Source organism: Capricornis sumatraensis, chromosome 6, assembly GCF_032405125.1.
Source record: "Capricornis sumatraensis isolate serow.1 chromosome 6, serow.2, whole genome shotgun sequence".
Classification (NCBI taxonomy): domain Eukaryota; kingdom Metazoa; phylum Chordata; class Mammalia; order Artiodactyla; family Bovidae; genus Capricornis; species Capricornis sumatraensis.
Genome location: NC_091074.1, coordinates 44,587,442 through 44,601,237, shown reverse-complemented (window position 1 = coordinate 44,601,237; position 13,796 = coordinate 44,587,442). Strand labels below are relative to the sequence as shown.

Below are 13,796 nucleotides of genomic sequence, written 5' to 3'. Positions count from 1 at the left end.
GTCCCCTGGACTAAAAGGAGGTCAAACCAGTCAATCCTAAATCAACCCAGAATATTCATTGGAAGGACTGATGCTGAAGCTGAAACTCCAACAGTTTGGCTATCTGAGGCAAAGAGCTGACTCATTATAAAAGATCCTTTTGCTGGGCAAGATTGAAGGCAGGAGGAGATGGGGACGGCAGAGGATGAGATGGTTGGATGGCATCACTGACTCAATGGACATGAGTTTGAGCCAGCCCTGGGAGATGGTGAAGAACAGGGAAGTCTGGTGTGCTGCAGTCCATGGCGTCGCAAAGAGTCGGACACGACTAAGTGATTGAACAACAACAATAGATAGATATTTTGATTGTCTGTATTACTAGAAATTACGAATTTACATCAACTCCATTTATATCAATATGTATGACAGTACTCTTAGAAAAGATCAAAAGTAATAATGTCTCTCTTAAACTCACTTTATTTCTAATTACTGTTTCTGCAGAGTCTGATTTTAAAGAAAAACAGAAATATTATTGTCAGGGAATTAAAGGTAATATAATGAATGTACCTTTCTGATTAAGTAGACATACAATGTATATCTCTCTGGATATAAAATTAAAATATATTTGAGAAGTTTATATAGATATATTACTGACCTGTGAATTTTTTTAGGTTCAGAAAAGACAAAATATTAGTGAGAATAATCATAAACTTAAATTTTATATAACCTAACTAAAATAATTTTTTATAATGGTTTTATGTTTTGCTGAGCAGTGGTTCTATGATTTAGCTAATCAAGAGCATCTCAGCATTAATTATATCAGAACTAACATCATTGTATTTGGCAGGTGTCCACTAACATCAAATGGCCTTTGTTAATTAAGTCTGGAGAACAGATCAAATCATTGTGCCATTTTGGAAGGTTTTCTTAGCCTATTGATCTTGGCAGGCACAAGTCATCATGTCATTATATATCTTCTCAATCAATGGGTATTAAAATCACAACTATTATGCAAGGTTCTTGGAAATATCTTAATGTAAAAGAAAAAAAAGTTAAACAGAAACTGATAACAGCTATTCCAATGCATCTGTGACCCATTTATCGAGATTTTTTTTTAGGTACCGAGTCCCTGGATCACATTAACTCAATTGCTCCTGCCACAATATTACCTTCACTGAGGAATGATTTATGTTACATTATGTCCCCTGGTAATATAGAAAATCAAAATATGGTCTATTGAAACATCAGTTCTATATCTTTCATTAAATTGTGACTGAAAGCATTATCGTCTGCCATTCCATGTTCTTAAGATAAGGATCTCATGATTCTCAAAGATTCTTATGTTTTGGTTGAATTTAGTTTCAGAAACTATTTGGTTTCTTAGCTAAATCCTCCTGTCATAAGAAAAAAATAAAACACTTTGATATTTTTAGAGACTAGTTCCTTATCCATTAGCCTAATACCAATTGGTGGGTTATCTTTTCCTTTTCTTTTTTGTCTCCTTTGCTGAAGCACCATTGTCTTTTAAATTAATAATTTACAAATATCTTTTTTTTTTTTTGGTTCCTACTGGGTTTTTGAACAGAGGCAGGAAATACAGGGTTTCAAGTATTGTATCCAAGAATTAAGTATGATTTACTTCTGAAATACTTGCAGTAGCTATTTGATTATCCCAGGACAGAGGTACACTAAACCATTTACATAGGAAAAAACAATATATTTATCTAAAAGAAGAAGGAATACCTTTTTATTTGGAGGTTATTATACTTAATCACTAAATCTGGTTCTTAATTTTCTAACTACAAATTTTAGCATATCCATACATGACCACAGGAAAAACCATAGCCTTGACTAGACGGATCTTAGTCGGCAAAGTAATGTCTCTGCTTTTGAATATGCTATCTAGGTTGGTCATAACTTTCCTTCCAAAAAGTAGGTGTCTTTTAATTTCATGGCTGCAATCACCATCTGCAGTGATTTTGGAGTCCCCAAAAATAAAGTCTGACACTGTTTCCACTGTTTCCCCATCTATTTCCCATGAAGAGATGGGACCGGATGCCATGATCTTTGTTTTCTGAATGTTGAAAAGGCAGAGGAACCAGAGATCAAATTGCCAACATCTGCTGGATCATGGAAAAAGCAAGAGAGTTCCAGAAAAACATCTATTTCTGCTTTATTGACTATGCCAAAGCCTTTGACTGTGTGGATCACAATAAACTGTGGAAAATTCTGAAAGAGATGGGAATACCAGACCAACTGACCTGCCTCTTGAGAAATCTGTATACAGGTCAGGAAGCAGCAGTTAGAACTGGATATGGAACAACAGACTGGGTCCAAATAGGAAAAGGAGTACGTCAAGGCTATATATTGTCACCCTGCTTATTTAACTTATATGCAGAGTACATCATGAGAAACGCTGGACTGGAAGAAACACAAGCTGGAATCAAAATTGCCAGGAGAAATATCAATAACCTCAGATATGCAGATGACACCACCCTTATGGCAGAAAGTGAAGAGGAACTAAAAAGCCTCTTGATGAAAGTGAAAATGGAGAGTGAAAAAGTTGGCCTAATACAGATGGCTAACAGGCACATGAAAAGATGTTCCATGTTGCTAATTATTAGAGAAGTGCAAGTCAGAACCACAATGAGATATCACCTCATAGCAGCCAGAATGGCTATCATGAATAATTCCACAAACAATCAATGCCAGGGAAGGTGTAGAGAAAAGGGAACCCTCCCACACTGCTGGTAGAATATACATTGGTACAGCAATGGTATGGAGTTTTCTTAAAAAAATTAAAAACAGAGTTGCCATATGACCCTGCAATCCCACTCCTGGGCCTGTATCTGGAGAAAAACAAGATTCGAAAAGATATATGTACAGCAGTGTTCATTGCAGCACTGTTTACAATACCCAATACCCAAGACATGGAAGCAACCTAAAAGTCCATTGACAGAGGAATGGATAAAGAGACATGGTACATATATACAATGGAATATAACCAGCCAATAAAAGGAATGAAGTAATTCCATGTGTAGCAACATGCATGAACCTAGAGAAGGTCCTACTACGTGAAGTAAGTGAGACAGAGAAGGAGAAATATCCTAAGACATCCCTTATATGTGGAACCTAAAAAGAAATAATGCAAATGAACTGACGTAACAGAAACAGACTCACAGAGTTGGAGAACAAGCCTATGGTTGACAAGGGTAAGGAAGCAGGGGAGGGGCAGTTAGGGAGTTTCGGATGGACACAGACACACTGCTATATTTAAAATGGATAACCCACAAGGTCACACTGCATAGCACATGAAACTCTGCTCAATGATATGTGGCAGCCTGGATGGGAGGGGAGTTTGGGGGAGAATGGATACATGTATAGGTATGGCAGAATTCCTTCACCACTCACCTAAAACTATCCCAACATTGTTTCTCAATCAGCTATACCCCATACCAAATAAAAATTTTGAAAAGTAATAGAAAAGAAAATGGTGCTTAAAAGAATCTAGCTGCTGCTGCTGCTGCTAAGTCATTTTAGTCGCGTCTGACTCTGTGCGACCCCAGAGATGGCAGCTCACCAGGCTCTTCTGTCCCTGGGATTCTCCAGGCAAGAGCACTGGAGTGGGCTGCCATTTCCTTCTCCAATGCATGAGCGTGAAAAGTGAAAGTGAAGTCGCTCAGTCGTGTCCGACTCTTTGCGACCCCATGAACTGCAGCCCACCAGGCTCCTCCGTCCACGGGATTTTCCAAGCAAGAGTACTGGAGTGGGGTGCCATTGCCTTCTCCAAAAAGAATCTAGAGTATCCAGATAATAACCTATGACCCAAAGGAAGTCACTGACTCTTTTCACCTTTACTGATCCTCAATTTACTTGAGATAATTCCACATCTATCTAAATGAGTAGGAAGAATTAATACACCCAGAAGCAGACTGCCCAGCATGTTAGTTATGATGATGATGATCACACAGAACTGAAGTTAGAAAATATTTCTGTCCATTATCTAATTGATAGTCTTGTTACGGGTTGAAGAGTCTCCCACAAAAATGATCATACGTTGAATTTCTAATACCAAGAACCTTATTAAGTGACCTTATTTGGAAATAAAATTACTGCAGATATAATCAGCCATTATATTAGATGTAATTAGTCATTATCAGGATTACATGGTATCATTAGGTTGGGCCCTAATCCATTATGACTGATACCTTATAAAAAAGGGAAATTTGGACAGAGAAACACACACCCAGGGAGAAGGCCATGAACAATGTAGGCAGAAATCACAGTGATGCTTCTACAAGCTGAGGAACAGCCAAGATTACCCGCAAACCACCAAAAGCTAGGAGTGAGCCCCAGGGCCTCCCTAACAGCTCTCAGAGGGAACCAAGCCTGCTGACACGTGGTTCTCAAATTTCTAGTCACTACAACCAAACACGATCCATTTTTGTTGTTTCAGCCACCCAGGAAGTAGCATTTTGTACAGCAGCCTTAGGAAAATTAAAACAAAAACAAAAACAGAAAAAAACTACTACTCCTAAACTCTATAAGGGGGTTGTTACTTTAGATGAGAAAACTGAAGTTCAGAGAGATGAAGTAACTTGTCAAAGGTTATAGAGCTAAAAATGGGACTTAAGGATTCAAACCTTGGTTACATTACTCTAAGATCAGAGTTTCTTTCCGTATAAAAGCTGAAAAACCTAAAAACCTAGAACTGGAGTATAGGTATACACTCTTCCTATATACTTTCTTATATCTTTAATGGTTATTTAACTGCTAGAATAGTATAATAAAAAATAATCTCAACAGTTGACTATTTTCAGTCAAGAAAAAGAATGAGATTCACTGATTTCTACATTTTTCAATGAGAAACTTATGAAAAACTTACTCTATAATACTTTCGTGCATATTAACGTAAGAATCACAGAAGAACTGTGAACAAAATAAAAGCCAAACCAAGAAGATATATGGATGAGTTTTAGTAGAACAATGATAAAACACTTCTACAGTCATCTTTTTGATATTTTAGTGATAAATCCATGAACAAACCAATAAGAGCCAAGTAACAGTATGAGAATAAAGGTAGGAGAGCTATAAACATACTAGATTTCTAGCAGCCTAGGCGAACGTTCCCAGCCACAAGACGCAGAAAGTCCACAACATAAAAACAAGTCAGTGGTTAAACATAAGTTTACCGACTTTTGACAGCTGAGAAAATGTAATGGTTCATTCTCAGGATTACCCATGAGCTATGACTACAGATTATAGACACATTTTCCAATTATATGGTCCATATGTGGATTTTCAGAACAAACCAATGGCACGCCGCCAAGACAATCACAGATTAATGCAGGTTTGAAAGTGTCAGTCACTCAGTTGTGTCCAACTCCTTGTGATCCCATGGACTGTAGCCCACCAGGCTCCTCTGTCTATGGGGTTCTCCAGGCAAGAATACTGGAGTGAGTTGCCATTTCCTTCTCCAGGGGATCTTCCTGACCCAGGGACTGAACCCGGGTCTCCTGCATTGCAGGCAGATTCTTTACCATCTGAGCCACCAGGAAGCCCCAATAACAAGTTCAAGAGGCTCCAACAAAATAAACAGTCACATGAACAGTTCTCAGATATTTAAACTTAAAAAGAAACCCACTATGGTTTATTCCCGTGTATGTGTGTGCATGCTCAGTCATGCCCAACCATTTGGACTGCAGCCACCAGGCTCCTCTGCCCTTGGGATTTCCCAGGCAAAACTCATCCCATGACAAACTGATCAATTTGAATCTAAGACCACAGAAATCTGATATCCTCTTATAAAAATAAAACTACTAGAAGGGCCAAGTTTTTCCTCATAAAATCACTGGTGTCTGCTCTAACATACAGTAAAATGGGTGAATAAGGCCCCAGAGTTTGATTTCAGATATTGGCAACTGTCTTTACCCATGAGCCCATACAAAGACAAAAAAATTAAAAACATTAATAGAATATTAATTTTTAAGCAAGCTGCTTCCTGGCAAATATAAACCATTTAAATATCCAAGGCCTCCCGACAAATGGTTTTAGTTTTAACTTTATCTTGAATTATCCACTCCTCCACAGATTAAATAAATTTTGGGACTATTCTATTAGAGTTGCTAATATAAAGGAGCACGGTTCTTCTATTCTCTAAATGCTGCATGGTGAATGCATTCATCCATCTCCTGCAGAAAGTCTTCAAGTCATTTGGATACAAAAAGAAAGGATGCTACAGACAGGGGTAGGAGAGTAAGAGTTATAGACGATTAGGTATACGCTATAAAGATATATTGCACAGCATGGGGGATATTTAGCCAATATTTTATAATAACCATAAATGGGGCATTACCTTTAAAACCTGTGAATCACTGTATGGTACACTGGAAACCTATGTAATATTGTACACCAACCATAATTCAATTAAAAAAAAAAGATGTTAAATACATCCTCTTTTCAAAGGACTGTATTATTTATAGTCTTTCAGTGTCCATGCCTGCTCCTTTTCACATGCCTTAACTCCTTACTTAGAAGCTCTAAATCTCAAAAACTAAACTGTCTACTATCTTTATTCTTTGTTTTTGCCCCTGCCATTTCTTCGCACCAACTCTTCTCCACCCTACTCCCCATTCAGAAGCAGACCTACCTCCTGTCTGAGTAATGACTTGAATGTCACTTGAAAGAGGACCATCTCCAATTGAGGTAAAAGCCAGAACTTTGACAGAATACGTTTTCTGGGGCACTAAGTTGCCTATAGTCGTGATTTGGCTGTCAGCTACATTGTGTTTCATCCAGTTGTTGACATGCTGAGTGGGATCCATTGTATAATAAACTCTGTATCCTTGAATCTGTCCATTTGGTTCTTCAGGCTCCTTCCACTGTACCAGAATGGTGGTTGAACTCAACATCCGTGCCTGGACATCCCGCGGGGCGCTGGACGGTGCTTGCTCTGAGGTCTGCGTCAGCACGGGCTCACTGGGAGGCCCCCGCCCAATGTTATTGACAGCGACGACCCTGAACTCATAATCCGAGTAGGGGCTTAGTCCGGCGACACTGTAGCGTGTCGTTGCCACTCCATCAATTTCTTTGTAAGGTTCCTCAGTATTTTTAGGTTTATGCTGGATGATGTAGTAAGAGACTGGCTCGGGGTTCCCAGAGTCCCATGTCAGCGTGATGCTTGTAGCTGTGCTCTCAGTCACGACAGGCGTTCCTGGAGGTTTGGGTAAGGCTTGAGGGAGAAAAAAGGCCATGAACACCCATCATCTTTAAGAAATCACAATATTCCATAACTGTAGTATTAGAGTGATGCGATTACGTATCTAGCGAAGATTTAATGAGATGAAATCATAGCAAAGTACAGTTTTCTAAGTGGTCAGGATGTACAGTAAGACATGCACAGGTGGCAAACCCCAGGTGACTAGAAGTGTATTATACAGCATTGCATTTGGGGGCTGATAATGAAATTCACCACTTATTATCTATGAGATTCTGGATACATTGCTTAAGTTCAGTTTGCTTTAGTTTTCTCATGTGAAAAATAGGAAAAAATGCATTATTGGAATTGTACAGTTGGGTAACTGTATTTCATGAGTTTGTGGTGAAGATTAATGAGCTAATCCAGTAATGCTCTTAGAATGTATCTGGCACCCTGAGAAAACAGTGGTTCCAGTTATTACAATTACTATAACCAAAAGCTTGGTCAATGAGATTCTCACTTCAAAAAAATGATACAACTAAATACTAATAAACATTGAAAAGAGCAAAATTTTAAATATAATGAAATGGTATTCAATTGCTATAAGAGCATTCATTATGTTTTCAAGATGTATGACATAGACAACAGTATTATAATTTTTAAAATAAATTAACCAATAATTTTAAGGTTAACAAAGAATAACAATTTCAAGTTAATCAATCAAATTCATGCTTTTTTACTTAATATTCAAAACATGCTGAAGGAACTAAATTAAAGCCTATCCAGAAATCTCTTTTAAAAATATTTTATTGTCATAATATATATTCTATATCCAATATCAGTAATATCATATTATAGCTACATGAAAAACATTTCAATTAACTTCATATTTTAGAAATCATGTTCTTTTTTTTTTTTAGAAAAAAAGCACAACTCAAAATGCTACTAAGAAAAAAGGCCATCTATACCAGTGGCCTCGTATTCAAGCACCTCCCCTGGACAGTGATTCAGAAAGGTATAGTGTTAGGGAAGAAAGGAGAATTTCACAAGCTGATTTTTTAAGAGAAAACTCAGAAAGTAACACTCCTATAAACAGCTCTTTAGTACTCTTCTTTCCTTTTCAACTTAAAGAAAATAAAACACTCCTTACAATGGTAACTCTTCAAGAATAACAAACTTGTATTTAATCACTGTTACACCAACAATACCTAGAACACTGTCTAGACCTGAGTAGGTTTTTAAGCAGCATTGTGAAATGACTACCTGAATAAATGAGTCCTTTCTCTAAGGTGCTTTTAGTTTCGATTCACTTTTTGCCATCAAGTTTCACCCTCATGTTTTATTATTTATGTTGGAGGAGGAGGGGGTAGGGAAGTAGCAAGAATCAGGAAAACAAAGATAAGAAATTGAACAAGATATTAGTTTAATGTGACTCCTGCTTTTGCATTCCTGAAGGTCTTTAGTAAATCTTCAAATATTTAAAGCTGACATGGTTAGTATGGGAAAGGTGATTCAATATTTGCATATGACTCTAAGAACCATGGAATGATAATATTTGGCCAAGGGATTTTATGGAAAATAATAATAAAAAGACATTTGTTTAAATATTCTGGTCTGGCATTTTGCAAGAAAGCGGATAATCTGAATTTTCCCTAGATGCTTTTCTGTATTCTTGAGGCAAGTAAAAATATTGCTAATTAAAGATGTGTGTTTAGTGATATTTAACAGATACTCTCAGTTTCACTAAGTGACACCGATTATACAGTACAGGTTTTGTGTCTGTAATAGTATGCTTAGTACAGTAATTATATGTAATGAAACATTACTCTTAATATTTTAAATGATGAAATATTGAAAACGGTGTGTACCTTGTTCTTATGTCACATTATTTTTATACGGTATATAGTAAGTATATGTATATCTGGTCAAAGGTATGGGACTGATTACATTATGTGTGGTCCATTTTTTTTTTAGGGTCACAATTCCTAGAAGGGGAAGATAATTTGTGTTCACTTTGCAATAGTTCCAGACATTTGCAGAAATCTAAAGTTACTCTCATACTGACTCATTTTAGGAAAGTTTTCTAAAATTCTATAAATACTTTGTAAAAACAGCTGGTTCCCTCACATATTCATTTCCCCTCCTTTGATTCAAAAGTAACCAAGGCATATAATTCATTGGTTATAGTCAGTACCCTTATTTCAAGAAAAAAAAAATTGTTGAGCACTTCACCTACACAAGGTGAGAGATGAAGCTAAAACAGAATATAATCACACTTACATTTTGCATTTTAATGGCAGAGTCTATAAAAAATTTAAAGCATCTATTATTAGATCATGTTGATTTCAACTCTATTTTTCTGTCTTCTGGGATTTTGAGCATTTATTAACACTTACTTGGATTTTTCTGTCATGTACCTCTTCTCAAGGTTCTGGATGAATGTAAAATCTGTACACAGCATCCCGACCATTACAGCTGAGCATTCCTCATTCTGCCCTGTTAGTGCCTGAGCCTGGCTACCACTTAGATATTTTGAAAATTATCATGACTTAGGTTGTCAATACTTTTAAGAGAGAATCTGCCTACCTAGATATGTGTATCTAACGTGATACCACAAATAAGACTATGTGAAACACTGCCCAATGAACGGATTCATTTTAGGATTTCAAGAACAGACTTTGTAGAGGCATTAGTCAGTTGATGTGAGGGGACCCAGATCCTCCAAGCATGAACTACTGAGCATACCTTTGACAGTGATCTGTGCTATTGCTTCAATGACACCCAGTGTTGACATAGCAACACAGGTGTAATTTGCTGACTGTCTTACATCATTCAGTTCCAGGACATTTCTTCCTATTGGCATATCATCTTCAGGTGTCAGATCTTCTGCCCCCAACATCCACTTCACATAAGGCATTGGTGACCCCACAGCCACACAGGTGATATTAACACTTCCACCTGGCATGATCTCATGATTAGTGGGTGGGATAGAGAATCTTGGTGGGACACGGCGAACTGGAACAAAACACAAAGGAAGATGATAAAATATACAAGGCGAGAAAAAGCAGCCTGATTCAACACATGACATGCACTGTACAGACACATATTGAAACATATTGTGGATTGTCAAAAAACAAAACGTGTAAAACTGTGGATAATACACACCATACAAGTATGGTATGTGTATACACAGAAAAAAATATTTTAGTCATTGATATCTTAGGCACATTCATACAAAAGTTGATTCAGACCTACAAGGGCCCCACAAAAAAACTATCTACAAACTAACAATACACAAACATCATGCATAAGATGAACACAAAAACATATACATGCATGCATATAACAAGGATTCTATGCATTCATGTATATGCAGGAAAGTGGGCTGGAAGGCCATCAGTAGGTTTATGTTGAGTATCAAAACCAACTTCAGTGCTGTGCTCTTCCAGGTGATGTGAATGCATGTGTGGGACCACACTGTCACATCTCAGTCCTGGAAAACATCATCTAGAGTACACTGAAAATGCAATTTATTTGCTTTCAGACTCAGAGGAGATGCAGCCTCAAGACCTCACACTAACACCAGAACAAACACAGAAATATATGCACATATCAATTTATAGGCATGAAAGAAACAAAGCCAATGCCAGTAGAGATACTGGATTGGGACATGCAAGGCATGCACAAGGTGATCTCAAGGCCATGCTTAGGATGACGGGAGAATGGCTGGCATCCAGGAGCAATGGCAGCAAAGGAAATAACAGGGGAAGAACTAAACACAAAGGGATGAGGGGTAAGTACAGTGACTAAGACAGAGATTTAGAGGAGGACAGTAGGATTAAAAGGAAGAAGATATTAGACGAAGGCAGGTTGTCAAAGGTATGGATTGCAAATTCAGGAAGGGAGCTGGGGAGTTCACATTCAAGATTCCATTCAGTTCATATCTAAGACAGAATAATACAGGTGATGACACAAAAATCTAGTCAGAGGCTTTTTATGCCTACATTCAAACTGAGGGACAATGGATCTAAACCACACAGTGAGACATGACATGAAGACAGTAGATCATATTAAAGCAATACAACACAGAAGAAAACAAGCAATTACAGTTCAGTGTTCCTGCTTCAGATAATCTGTACGTTTATGTGTGTTGAAGTACATGTGTCTCAAACATGGTACAAGGAGAGGGTAAGAGACATAGGATTCATCTTGGGCTTTTATTGGCAAAACATTATACCATGAGCATTTTAGGTTCAGAGGTAATCATTTAGAGCATACCTTAAATATGGATAATCAAGTGATTATTAAAATTATAAATGTTAATAAACAAACAACCACAGAACCCCAAGATAGTAAGTAAATCATTCTGTCTGTCAACTTTTTGGCTGTCCTTCAGAATGAGAGAAACCTCCATGGATTTGAGAGGGCTTGCTGCAGTGGCCTCACGGGTGAATGACAGGCAGAGGAGAAGAAAAGAGAGGGCTAGGCATGCCTCCTGCAGCCAATTCACAGGTCACACAAAGCAGACAGGAGCCAGTGTGGACTCCGAGGTGTCGAATAACATGTCAAGAAAAATGGAGGAGAGTTTAGTCTTCATGCTTGGGATTAGTGGAACCACTACGAAGTCATTCTATGGGCAGCAGGCATCTTTGTGAGACAGAAATTAAACGTGGGGCAGGAGACGGGAAAAGTGGAGCAGGAAGGAAAGCAGGAACACTGACCAAGTTCACCGGACCTGAGAGTTAAGTGTTACCCGTTACCATGCACCCAGGTTCATTCTCTCCCATCATGCACCACAGTTAGGAACCACCAGCAAGCACCGGAAGCCATGGCCAAGGGCATTCTCTGCTAGAACATACCATTAACCAAAAGAAGACCACAATGCAGCTACATTCATTTCATTTGTATTCTTTGTTATTGGTTTAATTAATAGTTTTGTAAGGTGGGTAAAAAGTAAAAAACACACCAACCTTCTCGCAGCTCTGAGGGATGTAGGGGGTTTGATGCAGAACACAATGAAATGAGGAAAGGAGAAAAACAAGGGAAACACAGAGAGAGTAAAAAGGCCATATCAAGGCTTTCAACTGCTACTTGAACATCTTTATCTGATTTATTTAATCTTTCCTACCTCGGCTGAAAACGTTAGCAACACTTCAAGGACTAACACAACAGTATTAGAAAGAATAGCTAGCGTCATTTTGAAATTTTTCCATTGAAGAAGGTACACATGCCTCATGCAGCAAAGGAGGTCACCACTGTGAGAAAAAGGATCAAGGGGCTTTCAAAGAATTTGGAGAAGAAATAGTTTTTCTTCATATTCTCCCACCCCAGACTCCAGAGAATGACAGGAGAGAAAAGCATCCCCAAGGAAACAAATTTATCTCAAACAAAAATTTCAAAATCAAGCTAGATATTTTCCTAAGGGAACTCATTTTATTGTAACTTAGAGCTTTTCCTGTCTTTTACATATCCCCACCCCCAACCCACACTTTTTGTGGTTATTCATAGGCATGGAGATCAGGAATAAGAGCGCTTTCATTGGACAATAAAAGTACAGGAAGCAGCTTTGAGAACTCCAGGGAAGAAGAAGTATTTCTTTCTAGTTGAAATGAAAGGAACAGCCATTTATAAGCTCAAAATTTAATCATTTCTAATACTTTTAAAAAAATATGGATGTATCTTCACTCATTCTTCTCCCAAGGACAATGATATCATGATTTAAAATACAATCACTGTTCCCTGGCAATCAAGAGATTAAACTTTTCAGAAAGTGAATAATTTTAAAAAAAACCCTGTGTGTGTGTATAAATATATATATATATATGCATAGGCATATGCACATGATAATACTATGTGTTTATAAATAAGTATAAAAAGGAAGAAGACAATACAACTGTGCTAGTTGCATGTAGCACCTGTTTCTTTTTTTTTATAGATTAGCAGTTATATCCTTACAACTCTGCAGCAGAGATCATGAAGACATAAACACCTTTATGCTTGGAGTTGCACAGAGAACTGATTAGTGGCACACCAAGCAATTATCTCAGGGTTTGAAAAGGAAACAGAAGAGTCACAGCAACAGAAAAAAAGGAGAAGGAAAAGAAAACCTCAAACCAATGCAAAACACAGTTCAATCAATGCACCTAAAGTAATAATCAAGATGTCAAAATGCAAATATACTTACAAACTTCAAGCCTCAGGATAGATTTTACTCAAGAGTGGTCCACCTTTTTTTTTTAACCATATATTTAAAATATTTAATTCTCTACCCACTAAAATGCTTTAGCTACTGTCATTATTAGCACATCAGCTGATTAAATCCTGACACAGTCACACAGACCCTGTGGATATCTCAATTCCCCCTGAGCCTGAATGAACACTCAATGCCACAGTTACGTCATTCCTACCTCTGACATATAAATTGGCAGGGGCAGAATAGCGAGTGCCCGCGCTGTTGGTAGCAACACACTCATATTTTCCTTGGTCAGATTCTTCGCTCTGTTCGATCTGAAGGGCTCCTGCATGGATATAAAATATATTGCCAAAGAGATGGTCAGAGAAAGCTTTCTCAGAGCAGAAAGCTAAACCTCTTAACAATATGAAAAGCCCTGCAAAGGAA

The 13,796-nt window shown here is 37.7% G+C and overlaps 1 protein-coding gene across 1 annotated transcript in view; it reads right to left on the bottom strand.

Annotated features, from left to right (window-relative positions):
* Window positions 1–13,796, bottom strand: part of PTPRD (protein tyrosine phosphatase receptor type D) — a 366,674-nt gene that overhangs the window by 204,896 nt on the left and 147,982 nt on the right. Inside the window, exons 9-12 of the mRNA XM_068973581.1 lie at window positions 13,585–13,695; window positions 12,148–12,159; window positions 9,923–10,192; window positions 6,629–7,210 (exon numbers count right to left, since the gene is read on the bottom strand). Coding sequence (XP_068829682.1) covers window positions 6,629–7,210; window positions 9,923–10,192; window positions 12,148–12,159; window positions 13,585–13,695 — 975 coding nt within the window. The remainder of the gene's footprint in view (window positions 1–6,628; window positions 7,211–9,922; window positions 10,193–12,147; window positions 12,160–13,584; window positions 13,696–13,796) is intronic.